At 38.2% G+C, this 16,055-nt stretch overlaps 1 protein-coding gene and 1 long non-coding RNA gene across 3 annotated transcripts; one reads left to right on the forward strand and one right to left on the reverse strand.

Moving 5' to 3' along the window:
* The first annotated feature begins 848 nt into the window (after positions 1-848).
* On the forward strand, positions 849-1,595 carry LOC118437176. The gene is made up of 2 exons (XR_004835923.1): positions 849-1,121; positions 1,258-1,595. It is a non-coding gene; the product is annotated as an uncharacterized LOC118437176 (long non-coding RNA).
* Positions 1,596-4,822: 3,227 nt separating this feature from the next.
* LOC110855444 lies at positions 4,823-15,451 on the reverse strand. Of its 2 annotated transcripts, XM_022103856.2 has the most exons (10): positions 15,014-15,451; positions 14,151-14,566; positions 13,389-13,457; positions 7,377-7,438; positions 6,661-6,718; positions 6,414-6,538; positions 6,203-6,327; positions 5,126-5,232; positions 4,922-5,052; positions 4,823-4,865 (listed from the first exon to the last, which is right to left on the reverse strand). In XM_022103856.2, exons 1-7 carry the CDS (start codon positions 15,249-15,251, stop codon positions 6,270-6,272), a joined length of 1,026 nt encoding a protein of 341 aa, XP_021959548.2. In that variant the 5' UTR covers positions 15,252-15,451; the 3' UTR covers positions 4,823-4,865; positions 4,922-5,052; positions 5,126-5,232; positions 6,203-6,269. The 2 variants fall into 2 exon arrangements, with proteins under 2 accessions (XP_021959548.2, XP_035712050.1); XM_035856157.1 differs by lacking the exons at positions 4,823-4,865; positions 4,922-5,052; positions 5,126-5,232; ... (1 more) ...; positions 6,414-6,538; positions 6,661-6,718 and having other exon boundaries at positions 7,269-7,438; positions 13,389-13,599.
* Positions 15,452-16,055: the final 604 nt, after the last annotated feature.

Raw genomic sequence — 16,055 nt, forward strand, 5'->3', positions numbered from 1 at the left:
TTCTTTGCAAGCCCAGATTGTATTTTGAAAAAATTACTTCAAATCAAGATCTAGTATCTTGTATGCATCACAAAAGTTGCTAAAAGTATTTTGTAGCTTGTGTAACGCTCAGTATTTGGAGTTAGCATCTTGTGTCTTAAGGGTTCGTTCAAAATATTTTGTATCTTGTATCGTTGAAGAAAAATATCTTGGCCAGCCGTAGAAGAGTTTCAGATTCCACTCGACCTACAAGCCTTTTCGCTAACTTGTGGCACCCTTGACGCTCTGAATTTTGCATATCTGATGAACTTCCGCACTAAATGTTGTTTGTATAAGGTTGGTTTCTGAAATTGAAGTGGTCAAAACATAATCAGGGTTGGACACACATACTTTGCGCCCCAAGTACTAAATATTACCGGGTATGTTTCTCGTCTCTGTTGTCAGTTTCGTGTACCGCAAATATTAATAATATTAATTTAATATGTATATGTACTTACCTTTGCAGACAGATGATGACCATGTACAAGTGAGAACACAGTTTTGCTAAAATACTTACATATGTACATACATACCTACATTTCTTACGTATAAATGGATGTAATTTTAATTCCTTGATCATAGGCATTACCCCAAACCTTTATTTTACATGTACATATGTTTATTTACTCACTACAAAACAAGGCGAAATACACGAAGGATTGAATTGATGGGTCCCTCAAGAAGAGAGGCTTATTCCCACACCCCTGGAACACCGAGGGCTGGCTGGTAAAAATCAGCAAAATCAACGACATTAGGCAGATTTAGAAGTCAGTCAAACTTGTGTTTTACTCGACCCGCAACAGCAAAGCCTCAATCTAAAATGGCCCCCAGTCGAGTTTCCTCAGTAAATCTGACTGAGAACTGGGCTCGCCAGTCGGCCTGACTCGACTCAGGTTTTCTATGCTTATTCTCATTTTACCCCAAGCGGCAGGTTAATTTCTATGAACATTCTCACTTTATCCACATTCAACTCTCTCCTTACTACATGTGTTCATTATTTCCAATTGATTTATTTCAATCAACTAGTTAATTATCGCAATCGCAGTTATAATAACTTGTGATACAGCAGAGGTGTAAAAAGGAAATAACATCGTGTCTGGAATGTAAGTTGAATTCTATACTTATAAATACGGCAGTGGTTTATCAAGAAACATAAATCGTGACCGTATCAAGCCTCAAATTGCATTTCCAACTTAACAATGCAATTTCATTTTCTTGTTATCTTTTTGTGCTGTGTAGAAGGTCTGGACGTGAAGAAAATTACGATGAAAAAAATGAAAAAGCTCCTGCAGGTTATCAAAGATGCTATGAACGATTATATAAAAGACGCTGGCGATAAGAAGATCTTCCCCCACAAAAAACAAATTCAAGCGTGACAACTTTTATGAACTTCTAAAAAATCGGATGATAGGGAGCATGGATTAAAAACACCCACTTTCAAATTGAAACAACAGTACTTTATGTAATGAGTTTTGAACGGGAATCATGGATGACATTTTAAATGTTTTATTGTTCCGAGCTTTCGACAGCGAGCTGCTATCTTCTTCAGGGAGCGATATTGAAATTTAAATTTAAATTTATTGAAACAGTACTTTATTTTCTTGTATGACAGATAATTATGATGTAATCTAGTCCGTGATCCATGCTCATCACTTCAGAGGTTGTCAGATATATGTGAAATAAATAAATGATCTCAAATGATTGATCGAATCAAGTTGTATTTAACGACACGATCATTTTTACATTTACAATCTCTGCATATAAATACCTTACTTAATCTAAGCTAAGAAATCCTCTAGTTTAGGTGGCGAAATGTTGAAGAGATGCAGCGGTTTGTAATGGAATACAGATCGATTGTTCCAAAAAATTACTAAATGCAATTAAAATCACAAATGTTTTTATTTAGTTCAACTACGGTAAACAAACTGAGAGGTACAACAATTGAGATTTGAATGGCCCGCGTACAAACTGAGTCGAGTCAGAAAAAATTTACTCGTTTCTAAAACAGGTTTAAAAATCTGACTCGAGTGAGACTTCGACTCGGAGTCGAGTCGAGTCAAACCAAAGTTCGACTGATTTCTAAACCTCACTATTAGACAGTCCACGAACTGAAGGAAGATTAACACTGTTGTCATAGGAGAAATGTCCACCTCCTTCCTACACAGCACAATAATACTAACACTGGTTACCGTTAGGCATACTGTGCCTAAAAACGTAGTAAAAATACCCACAATTTTTTGCATTGTGATACTTAACTTTCATGAAAGATGATACTTTATAATCGGGTTTTTAATGTATTTTTTTCTGCTTAACTTTCCCTTCTTATATGGTTTTAAGTAGAGACCTAGTCACCTGCATGTTTTTTTATTTACAAAATTAAAATTTAATTCCGTCTTAATACCGGAAATTGTTATATTTATGCATAAAGCTAGTGGGTTATAATTCTAATTTTTTTCATTACAAAAATTTTACTTTTTACTTATTTATTATTTTGTATTTGTATTTTATAATGGAAGAAAACAGAGTTAGGTATAATCTCCCAGCTTGTAAATGTAAAAATTATCAATTTTTTGAAGCAGTAAAACTTAATTTTGCAAAACAAAAGGCACGGTGATGGACACGTTTCAAGGTCGCTATTCAAAATACATGGAAGTATGGAAAATTAAGAAACATGATCAAAACCGATGATGAATTTCTACATATGCAGTCGGGAAGAACAGTCGCACGATACTGGACTTGGAGAAAGTGCATGAAACTTGAGCATCTACATGAATGTGTGAAAGCATCCCACAAAAATATGTACATTTACTTGATCTGCACTCTAAATAATTTAATTAGACAAATTGTAGACAAATCGTCACCTCGCGAAGGTCCTACTTACAGTTTTGCATTTTTGGGTAATTATTGAGCAGGAGTCTTATCGCCAAGGGGAAACATGTAAGTTAAAAAAAAAGATAATTTCTACAATATTTGGAAATTCTATTCTATCTATCTGCATATAATATAAATGGAAGTTTTTATTTTTTCAATGACTACGTCGCGTCCGTTTTGTAAGATTTTTGGTTTATTTCCCATAGGTGACAAAACATCTCCGTAAGCATTATCTAAAATTTAAGCACTATAGTACCTCCGCGGGTGGGTATTTGTCTCCAAATTATTTAGAGTGTGTATTCCTCCACATTTCGGCTTGGCGAGATGATTACAATGTGCTTAGAACTATGGTAATCAATACAAGGTAATAATCATGTACAAACAGATGAAATGAAAGTGAACAGTATTTTAACGATTTGTGTTCCCTCTTTCTTCCTGGTGAAAGAAAGTTCAGTACAGAGTGCTCCAAAACCTGTCCTGCCTATTTCGCAAAACCCGCTTTTTACAGCAACGATTTTGTCACACTTAAAAAGCTGGTTCTGAGTTTTAATAATACTAAAAGTTCCGAATTATTATATATCCGAATTTACTACTTAACTTTCATGTTATTTTTTACGTTTTTGCTAAACCTTTTTACGCGCAAAAGCCGACCTGCGTAATGTTTGTTGGCGTGAAATTTAAAAGAATTTAAGCAAGTCATTTCTCGCGAAAACTCGTACTGACAATGGAGGTCTCCCAACGAATGCTCACAGATTTGGACCAAACCGGCGTCAATCGATCACAAATATAATTAGGATGAAATTTGCAAATAGAACTATCTGCCAATGCGCAGGTTTGGCGGAGATATTTGCATAAAAAGCGGAGAAAACCACGAAAAAGCCATGCAAATTTTTAATTTTCCAAATTTGCTGCGAATTTTTCCCGCTTTGGATGCAAATATCTCTGCCAAACCTGCGTATTGGCAGATAGTTCTATTTGCAAATTTCATCCTAATTATATTTGTGATCGATTGACACTAATTTCGTCAAAATCTGTGAGCATACGTTGGGAGACCTCCATTGTGAGTACTAGGTTTCAAACCAGATGAACAATGGGGAAGCGACAGATTATGTATTTATTTGGTTATCGTTTATCTTATATTCAAATGTCGTCAACTTTTTTACTACAAATAGCCGACAGCATTCGATGATAAACTGAATGTGAATTTGATTATACTTACTGATAACTTTCAATTACACACAGTAAATCGTCATCAGGCAAAAATCTAATTTATTTTACTACATTTGCTACCTGGCATCTCATGTCCAGAATACCAATGTACATGTGCATGTGTAACGGTATTATTATGTAAATAATGGAACAAATATGCATATTCATATGCACATTAGTTTCGTACGCTTTTTCCTGGACAAATTCTGCAGGATATCAACGACGACGTGGTGGAAACAAAAGCCATCATTTCATATGTAATTATCACCGGCATCACTGACATTATTAATCCCTATGAGGATATGAATGTACGCATTCGAAAATATTTGTATGGTAAATATAGTTATTAGTTCTATGGTTTAAGACATCTTAGGTCCACGCATAAAAAAGATTTACATATGTACATATATATACATGTATGTATGTATTTATATATAAACATATAATTAATAAATATGTAAAATATTTATTAATATAACATATATATAACAATATATATATATATAATAAATAGCCGAAAATCTTTACTAACTATAGTTCAAGTCTGCACGAAGTGCAGCCTTTAAAATTTTGAACTTTTTATTTTTTTATTTATTTTTTTTGTTTTAGGGAAGTTGAAATAATCTAAAATATAAAAAATTTTAAAAGTGCAGACATTGCCAGTTTATTGAATGCTTCTTGCCCAATCAAGTCAATCACGTCGTCTTGCGACTTATCGCTTAGGTGTCGATTGCCCAGAATAAATCTAATCGCCGCCTTGTCCAAATCTTGACAAACTACAAATTAAATATCGACCTACAACAATCATAAATTAATAAAATACCAGACTGTTCGCTGATGGCGCGTTTCGAACGAGGAAGAACACATTTTCCGTTGTAATATTTCGAATCAGGAGCTTCTCACAGTCCTTGTGTACTTCGTCGTGACAATGCGAGTCCGCTAACTTCATGAGACCTACGAAACAACAAATTGGAATATTTATTTATTTCTGGTGGTTTGTTCGAGGAAATATGTAGATTCGGTTAACCAAAAATATTTATAGAATCTGTCTCCGTGACGTTGATCCTCCCATGGTACAGGTAGAAAAGGAGAGCTTCAAAGATTTTGTAGGTCGTGTCCTTAATCTCAATCGCGCTACAAAATTTGGAATTCAAATTTCTGATTAAATACAATTTGAACCAAACAGTGGAATATTTTTCAAGCTATGGCGAGATTGTGTAACGAGTTATACAGAAAAATCAAGCAAGACAAAAATTAGGAATCGCATGACACTCATTTATCTTCCTCTCCTTTGAATGCAGTCTTTAAAAAACATGTCGGAATAGTTCAATTTTTGATTACAATTGTTTCGACTTTTCCTCCACGGGAAGAAAACAAGGCTCGTGAAGTTTTCCTCGAAATATTTGTCAAGGTGATCATTCAAAGGAAAATTAGGTGTCATGTGATTATTAAGGGGTGAAAGCCCTTTATAAGATCGTTATGTCCGTCCCTCTGTCTGTCTGTCTGTCCGTAGCTCCGATAACTTTTGAACGGAAAGACATAGAGACTTGAAATTTTGAACGTAAACTCCTAACGTCAAGGGACAGGACGAGCTCGAAGATGGACACTGTGACATAGTCACCTGTGACGATGATGTCGTCACAGTGACGAAAAGTGACGAAAAAGTGTCATGTGTCAGTTTTGACATGTGACAAATCATTTGAACTATTTTTCGATAAGGAATTCAAAAATTCGTGTCATTTTACGATTGGACGTCACCTGTGACGATGACGTCGTCACAGGGACGAAAAGTGACGAAAAAGTGTCGCGTGTCAGTTTTGACATGTGTCACATCATTTTTAAATATTTTTCAACGTCGAATTCAATGGTGACCTCCATTTCGACCTCAGAGGTCATCTAAAGGTCATAGGGCATATATATGTCAATTTAACAAGAAATTCATTTTAACGTATGAAACAGTTCTGTCACCCCTTGGTTATATTCGTTGTAACGGTTTATTAATTTTTTGCTTGATGGTTGTATATAACTCTGGAAATACCGGGGTAGCTTGAAAAGAGATTTCACTGTGAATAAATCCATATTTATATTTCCAACGGGTACTTACGATCCATGACTTTCCCTCCATTCGTTGCTAAACATCTTTGTGAAATAATCACTCCGTGCCTTCAGTATTAACTTGTGTGCTCTAATGGTTTTCCCTTCCAGGGAAAATGTAACGTCTGCATCATCCTGTAAAATTTAAAAAAATCTTTCCCAGTTTAAATTTGTAACTAGATAAATTTATAAATTTTGCATTCGCACAAATCTGTACTAACATCGTTTCCCCACAACTTGCCAATGTCATCAACAACGGTGCGTAGTGTGGGTGTATTTTGTGCACAAATGGTGTGGTAAGTTTCGTCACAAATTTCAGCAAAAAACTTCTCAATCGGGTTATCACCTGGCAAATAAGAAACAATTTCAAGTGTTTTCACAGATTGGTTGACCGCATCATGGATTTGCGCAGGATATCCTAACGCAAAGCGAATTCCATCCTTCACCTCGACAACGACATTGTCATACCTGCACCCAGAGGTTACAATATCTTGAAATTGTTGGGAGAGGAAGTCCAAGTCCCAAACTGGTCTCACAAGGGACACTCACGACCTGTCGTCTGAGTCCAGGGTACCCACTATGTTTTTTAGAATCTACTAGGACCCCAGATGAAGGGTCCATTCATATTTCCGTGTAAAACTCATATTTGGCGCCGTGCCGTGGCGTCAAATTCGCCAAATTTGATGGTTTTACATTTTAAAACCGCCATAACTTTTGAAATCCTGGACGGATTTTCAAAATTTTTGGCAAAAATCATGACAAGGAGTTCAACTTTCGTATTCTATGAAATTTTTTCCAAAATTATCGCTTTTAACTTTTCGCAAAATTTCGAAATTTTGGGTTCGTCGAAAAAATGCTAAAAATATCTCAAAAATTAAAATTTTTTTATTTTTATTTTTTTCTCTAAAATTTCGACTTTTGTGATCATTTTAAGCATAAAATTTTAAAAATCCGACATAAACTGCAAAAGTTATGAGGGTTTGAAATTGGTCGAAAATGCAAATTTTTAAGTTTAGCGCCACGCCATGGCGCCAAATATGAGTTTTACACGGAAATATGAAGGAATCCTTCATCAGGGGTCCTAGTAGATTCTAAAAAACATAGTGGGTACCCTGGACTCAAACGACAGGTCGTGAGTGTCCCTTGTCAGTTCATATTCGTCATCCACCGTCCGTCTGGATAACCTCAAACATTGCACCACTCCATTAATCCTCAATGCAAAAACTACATTTCTGCTTGCAGTTATCTGCAAAACGTTTAAACAATTATTTTCACGATTTCAAATTCAGAATGAAATTTACCACAGCATTTTGTTTAAATCGATCGGGTCGGATTAAATGAGGACTCGAGAAATGGTTTGGGTATGATTGTTTTTTATGGCGTGGGCCTCAGCCCCTAGCCTCGTGGGCCCCAGCCGCTAGCCCCTCAAAGGTAGGCCTCAGCCCGTACCCCCTATCCCCGTGGGCCTCAGCCCCTAGCCCCTAGCCCCGTGGGCCTCAGCCCCTAACCCCTAGCCCCGTGGGCCTCAGCCCCTAACCCCTAGAAGGCGGGCCTCATCCCCTAGCCCCTCAAAGGCTGGCCTCAGCCCCTTCCCCCTAACCCCTCCAAGGTTGGCTTCAGCCCCTACCCCCTTTTTTCATTTTACCCCAGAAAAGTACATAATTTTTCCTTAGGACCGGAAACCCTAATTTTACTCCCAAACTACAGCAATAATGAGGTTTGTAGTTTCTATTCTAGCATATCGAAATATAAACATTTTCCGCCAAGGCGCGAGATGTCCGTGTCGTCTTAAGATTATATCGCTAGACTGTGCCCCTGCATTTTTATATTCATGTCCCACATTGGAGAAGAGTCCCTTCTTAGCGAGCGAATCGTTCAGATGCATACCAGGTACGAGGCAAGCTTGAAACATTTGGCTACCCATTTAAATACATGTAACCCAAACCAAAGTTAAATTAAATCGTCACGTCCACGTCGCTATTACTCCCTCACACGTCATACTCCACGGCACACAATTAAATCCCCAGCAAATAACTTAACTTCTATATCACGCTCAGTACCTAACTGATAACTAGCCCATATGTAACTAGCCCATAACCAAGGGTGGGCAAACATTACACTCGTCCCAAGCCGTTCGTGTATTTTCTCCCTTCCAAATATATCTAATACACGTCAATCTTACTAAATCGTTTGACGCTCTAATCGGAATATATGGGTTGGTGACTAATGATCGACAAACTAGTCCTTAACACCTGATTGGTCGACAAACTGCTGGTCGCCAGTCTCAACTGGTCGACACGGCATATTTGGCGCCCATCTCAACAGGTCGGTAGCATATGGTCGATACAAGCTATAGGTAATAAGTAATACTTGTAAGGGAAGTTAAATTTACGCACACTTGATTTTATTCGTACCAAATACCCAGAAATACTGTCAAAACATAACATACATCATTTGTGTAGAAAATCTAAACTATATAAAGCAGGCGAGTGTATCGCTGCTGGGTCGGAGGCTTAGTTGAGAAGTTAGCCTCTCCTTTTCTCTCTCCACTCTGCAGAGAGAATAGGAGATGCTAACTTCACTAATATTGGGGTAACGGGCTTATCGACGGGCCTATTTTGCACGCCAATTGACGGGCTTCTACACTAGTACTTTTTATTGCAAACGTAGATGTTTTTAATTGTAAGTAAATTCCTAAGAGGTCCGTGAGTTGTAAATTCATGTTGGTTAAATATGAGTGCGTGAACGTTGAGTGTCGCGAAACTTGAATTACTGTGCACCAAATTCTGTAGATATATTTGTGTGGTATTTTATTTTCCGTTCACGGCGAAGTACGCAAATGTGCCTGGATAAATTACCTGACACCAAAATTTCTAAAGATAATACCATTTTTTTATTTTGCGGAAAACTCCTGGAAATTTTAATTGGTTCCTATCTGGTTTAATTATGAAATTTACATCTTACTGAAGTCAAATTTTACTAAAAATTTTGCAATGGGAAAGAAGTTAATTTCAGTCCCATAAATATAAAAATATTAATTTTTTGCCCAAACGAATTTACTTTGTAGCAACCATGGAACAAGATATACCTACTACTGCCATATATTCTGTCTCAAGCATTCCGCGCGCAAAAAACATCAGTAGCAGTTACGTTAGCCAGTTGTACTATTTTTTATTGAATTCCCCATGCAATTGTCTATCAGAAACCATGTTCCGAAATTTTTTGTGATACAAGGTGTTAAAATGACAGATCGGACAAATCGACGTGTTGCAATTTTTCAGAAACATTTTTGCAAACATAAAAATTCGGCATTTTTCAATAGATCATTAAAAATCGGAACTAATTGCAAGATGGTCGACCATACCATAAAATGATCCACTAACATTGGCAGTGTTGATAACCGAAAACCGAGTTGAAGGGAACGGTCAAAAAGGTCACAAAAAATCACGAAGGCGCACAAAACCTGAACTCGGCTGAATTCACGCCGGATCCTAAAAAAAATTTCCCTACAAATGAACGGTCCAAGTAAAACTACGTCCCTGGCCCCTAAGCTCGACCTTGGACTTATGTCTTTAAGATGAGAAAAGAAACACTTGCTAACTTCACGCCAAGTAAAAATAGTACCCTTGAAAGCCGGGCACTGATCATGCGGTACGCGCTTGAAAAATGGAAATAAGTATTTTTAAGATAAGTAAGATAAGTAAACTTTCACAATAAAGGCCATATAAAATTAGCAAAAGCACTTTGTCCACACCCCACCAGTCCATATTATTCATAAAATTTTTTTAAATATTAATCGGACCCACCATCCAGATTCTGTGATTTTTTTATTCGGCGTAGATTGGATTTGGTCAAAAAAGTGAATTGTCTTCCTCTGGGAGTGAAATTTCTTGTCAAAAAGTATTTTTTGAAGTTATCGAGCGAATGGAAGAACCACTGGACCACACTCTATTAAAAAAATAGCTGCTAAGTATTCGAGCAGGGCTCAGGACCTGCTGATAAGGCAAAAATAGTAAAAATGGGGTAAAATTCCAAAATTTCTTACTCCATTTCGGATCAAGAATAAAATTCACTGTCGCCGAACCTCAACCTTCTGGAATACGATATGTGGTCCAAACTGAAGCTAGATACATGTGCTAAACACCACACAAGTTTGGAATCCGAGAAAAAATCTGTCGCTTAGAAATGAGACTAATATTCCTTGGACTGAGTGCGTACCGGGAGTGAGATGTGGATATCTAGACTTTGGGCTATTGTAGCTTCGAAAGGAGGAAATTTTGAAGAGTGCCCGGTATATTTTGTAGGGAATTTAATAGGCTTTCTCATGATATCGTTCGTTTTTTAAAATTCACTAAACTGAGTCCGCTACATTAATTTGTTTAGTGGTCAAAACTTATGGCAGTAGTAGGTAGATGGAAGATGGAGAGAATGGACATCACACTGAGCGCCCTCGATGGAGATACTGCACACTAGCTACCTTGACTCCCTTTTTGAACTAATTAAATACAGATAGGCATGTTGGCGATAACCTTCGACCTGCAATGGTGTGGTGAAGTGTAAGACGGCATTTTAATTTTTATCAGGCACACTCAAGTCGGCTCATTTCGCTTGTTAAAAATCGCTCATTTTTCAATTTAACTTTGGCTTCACAGTTTCAGTAAAACGTTGTTTAGATGACCTTCATATCTAATTTCAGAATTTCCGCAAAATCTTCCCTGATCATTTTTTTCAAACTCTCCGTCTGTATAAACGGAAACAATCAATTATGCCCAGTGCTTGTGTGAGCGCCTGTCAGCTCCCGCTGGCCGCTTGGCGCCCCGGGAAATTGCCCTAATTGCCCACCCATAGGTTAGGGCCTGGTCACGCTGTCACTCTCCTTCCCAATATACTCACGAATTCCAAACTTCCCTCTGCTCTCATCTCAAAGCCAGTTTAGATACACATCACAGAACATATTTTTCATTGGAAAAATTTATTACCTCACAACATTTACGATTCAAGCAAATGTCGGCAAAAACCGACAAATTGGAACAAGTTACATTAATACGGTCACCCAGCAATTAAAAGACACTTCCGACCTAACGATTATGGCCTTCATATATTGACTATCCATCCCCATCGTCTCTTTTCATGGCTTAAAAGTGGCCTTCAAACAAGCCGACGTAAGGTTTAATTTATCTTCAAATTTATCTTCAAATTTATCTTCCTACAGGTATGTCACCCCATGCGTGATTCTTCTTTCCATCAAAGTGTCCGCAGAGTGTTCCGCAATGTCTGCATAATTCGTATGCCAAACTTATTCCCTGTTATCTACTTTTGGCAGAATCGGAATGTTTCTCCTCCAGGACGTTCGCTTTCCTGCCTTAAATACCATTTCAAATGTAATCCATGTTTGGACTATTTTTCCCCATAACCTAACACCTTCAATTCCCCTCTTGCATTGAAATCACCACCAGCAATTCATGACGCATTCGGGAATTTTTCAATAGTTTGTTCAATGACGACAAGTTTGAAATGCATTGCTTCTAATCCAGCAGTTGATGGTGGGAAGTAGCAGTAAATAAGGATGTGTTGAAGGTTGGAATGCCGACATGTGCATACAGTAATGATGGTGTTTGGGCTTTGGTGAGGAATTGATGAGATCCTACAGTGTGCGTTATTGATAAGTAATGCAACGCCACCACTTCGTCTTCCTTTTCCTAGGGGTTTGACTGCGATAGAGTCGATGAGGGTGAAGTTGGGAAGGAACGGTGGGTGAGGAGTGGGTGCGCCACGTTTCTACGAGGCCTAATGCAGATGGCCTAAATCGGATAGGAAGTTCGATTCAGGTAAGGGAAGGTGGGAGAGGTTTCTTATGTTTTCTGCATTAATGAAGGTGACAGAGAAGAAAGTAGGTGTGCTTAGCTTGTGTTTGCCCTTCATGGGCTGCTTGTCTCATTGCACCTCCATGATGGATCCGGAGGTCCATTTGTATTGAGGCTGCCTGCTTTTTGTGGACCCCTCCGGATGAGACCTTTCACTTCGCGATCAGCTTTTTGCAAATCCTTTAGCTTTCCTCGGAGGTCCGTGCATGGTTTATACTTATATTATATCGATTACGAGCACAACGGTACTTATTAATATCAGATATTGCCCGCGTATGATCGCAAATTTACCTAACTTTTACGAAGTATAGGGGAGGAGTTTTGTAGTGCAGATTCCCTCATCCTCTTTATCCATTCTGTAACCTTGTAATTTAAGTACAGCCAAAAGTCTTAACACATAATTACTTTTGGGCCAATTGTAATTTGTGTGTCAAAATAAAGCCCTTTACTAAGCTTATGCTATCCATTTCAGATTGATCATTTCTCGAAATGATAACCGTTCACAACACGTATTATACCTTACAATCCTCTGATATTTATATTCCAAATTTAATGTTAAATATAACACTGTAAATCATGTGTACCTTGGTGCACGTGTTTGTACTTCATACGGGTCTCTCATTAATGTTTAAACATTAATATATTTTACTAGCAATATAATACAATTTGAATTGATTGATTAACTGCGCGGTCTGTATCTGAAGTATTCGCTCGCTAAGAAGGGACTCTTCTCCAATGTGGGGCATGAATATAAAAATGCAGGGGCACAGTCTAGCGATATAATCTTAAGACGACACGGACATCTCGCCCCTTGCAGGAAAATGTTTATATTTCGATATGCTAGAATAGAAACTACAAACCTCATTATTGCTGTAGTTTGGGAGTAAAATTAGGGTTTCCGGTCCTAAGGAAAAATTATGTACTTTTCTGGGGTAAAATGAAAAAAGGGGGTAGGGGCTGAAGCCAACCTTGGAGGGGTTAGGGGGTAGGGGCTGAGGCCAGCCTTTGAGGGGCTAGGGGATGAGGCCCGCCTTCTAGGGGTTAGGGGCTGAGGCCCACGGGGCTAGGGGTTAGGGGCTGAGGCCCACGGGGCTAGGGGTTAGGGGCTGAGGCCCACGGGGCTAGGGGCTAGGGGCTGAGGCCCACGGGGATAGGGGGTAGGGGCTGAGGCCTACCTCTGAGGGGCTAGGGGCTGGGGCACACGGGGCTAGGGGCTGAGGCCCACCACATTTTTTTTTATGTTAAATCCGATAAATTGATTGGGCCAAAACAGTTAAAACTTGTCTAAAAATATTTTAAATCGCCTTTTATCATGAGGTACATTATTTTTACCTTCTTATACTGGGAATTTTGACCAAAGGCTCTCTTTGTCACCTTGTTCTCCAATTCCCATTGAAACAACTGTAACAAATGAAAGATGTAACCACTCTACCCACACTCTCCTCTCGTGCTCCCTCTGGGCACGAACAGTGCATCTATGTGCACAAGGGGAAGAAGTGATGATGGCATTGGCATTGAAGGAGGAGTAAAGCTGTAGCCATTTCTGTAAAATATAAACTCGTGTACAATGTAAAATCTCGCCAGTAATAAACTGACTTCGGAAAGAGACACTTGACCCTACTGCCTCCCAGGAATCATTTATTGGGCCCACCACCAGCCTCACATCTTCACATTTTTCATCAGTCATGATCATCCTTATCATATTGTGGCTAATCATAGGTTATCATTAAGGACTGGGTAAGGTAAAGTGATCGGGCACTGGTGTGAATCGACCAGTAAGGTAGTAAAGGGTCATAAAGAAAGTAGTTCCAGTTCAAAATCAAGACAGAAAAACAAAATCTGAAACAAAAGTCAGTGGCGGCGTTCCAGAGAGTATACATTCCTCCCCCCCCCCCAGAAGATCAGCAAAACCGTTTATTGCCTATATCTACATGTAAATATATATGCAAGTCCCTCCTCTTCCAATGCCACAATGCTAATGTTCCCACACGTCCCCCAACTTCAGCCGCCAATCAAACAATCAAACGCCGCCAATAAATTTGGTTACTCTCCATCTAAAATTTTGATTCAAAGTAGAACCCCGTATGTACATACCTCTCCACTGAAATTTATAGCAACGGAAATGTGGTCAGTGCACGCGATCGAGATGACTGCTTGTCTATGAAAGTGCTGCTGTGCAATCAGAACTGGCTCTGGAGAGCCGTGGGGACCTCTTTCACCCCACTGGTATACTTCGCCACCCGTTGTTAACGCCATGACACGCCCACGAAAGGATAACGCTACTGTCTGTACTTTCTTTTCAGTCAATGCACCCCCCACGAGGTGCGGTGTCGCGAGCAACGTCGTCAAATCGGGCTGACTCCAATCAAGCGTGCCAGGTTGGATGCGGCCCAAGTTTTTAACATCCTCGTCACATTTAAGCACCCCGTAACGCATGGGGTGGTCATTAATCCAAGAATATAGGGCACCGTCGTCCGTCAAAGCGAGGAAAATTGATCCAACAAAAAATTCTGAAAAAATAATGAGGGTGTTTCGATGATGAAATATGTGGAAATTTATAGATTTCCTAAAAAATACCCCATCAAATTCGTATGTCAGGATTTAAAGAATTCCTCGGAATGAATGTAATTTAAATCGCTATCCATGAGCATTCTTAGGTACTACTTAGGATTTGGGGACTCTGTAAGCTTGAAGATTTTAAGGAAAGTTATCCCTTGCATTTTATTCTTTCCATGAAAATAGTAAAAACTAAGAGCATTAATTTTCACCAGCGTTAAATTCTGGTCAAACCTGCATCTCTTTTCGACACGATATGACCTGATTAGAAAAAATTGGGCGGTCAACTCGAAATTTAAACTTAAGGGTTTAGTGACCTTAGTGAATTTAGTTAAATTATTCCATTTTTTAACAGAATTTCAATCCGAGTTTATTAATATATATATACATATTGTATGTACCTTTAACTCGGACACGAGACAATTCCGGAATTCGGGTGACATTTACTTCGCCATTATTGACGTCACTGATGTATGAATATGTGTCGTCCTCCAGCGTGACGACGAATCCTTTCCCTTCCCCGACATGTGCTAATTTCGCCGAACTCAAAATATTTTCTACTTCGGGTCCAACATCTCGGAAGATTGACCAAAGGTTTAATCTTTTCCTGGGAATGATCACGGGGGACCGATTATTCATTTTATTAGTGAAAAATACGTTTTAAAGTAAATGAGTTTGAAGATTTTATTTATAAGAACACGGAGAGAATTTAATCAATTCAGAAATATAAAGTTGTGCAAATCAGCATGGATTTGTTTGCAGTTGCCACGAGTAGTTTGAGATTAAAGTGAGATTTATGTGTAAACGTTTCTGCTGAAATGAGGATGACGAATTAAAGTGGCCAATGTTAACATGTACATACATACATACATATTTTTTTAAATTTGGCTTTGTCTATATTTATGTGTGAGTTATAATTTTGGAATTTGAATTATGCTCTGTAAATAAACAGATAAATTATTTTATATATGACTCAGTTTATTTGAAGGCCTGTTTCCAATTGCGGCATAGGTCTTAGATTTTGTCCTCGAATTTATCAATAATCGCCAGTATGAAAAGGAACTTATCGTCAAAAAAATTAAAATTTAATTTCAAATATTGGCCAAGTAATTATTATTTTTCGAAATTTTAAAACCGCGTTGCATTTTAAATGTCAAGTGCACCAGATTTTTGACACAGTTTACTCCAACTTAAACTTTATTTTATTTGCCGTAATCTACTCGATAAAATTTTTAAAACTTGAAAATTTGCAATTTTCAAAATTTTGAATGACAATTTTGAAGCGCTGTAACTTCTTGCCCCCACCCATGTTTTTCTCAATTTTTTGAAATTATGATCTAGTGACTAAATAGTTACTAACAAAAAAAATTTACGCCAAACATGAGTGGGGACAAGAAGTTATTGCGATTTTACTGACACATGTTAGCTTATGGGTGGGAATAT

This window comes from Folsomia candida, unplaced genomic scaffold (assembly GCF_002217175.1).
Source record: "Folsomia candida strain VU population unplaced genomic scaffold, ASM221717v1 Fcan01_Sc012, whole genome shotgun sequence".
NCBI classification, from domain to species: Eukaryota; Metazoa; Arthropoda; class Collembola; order Entomobryomorpha; family Isotomidae; genus Folsomia; species Folsomia candida.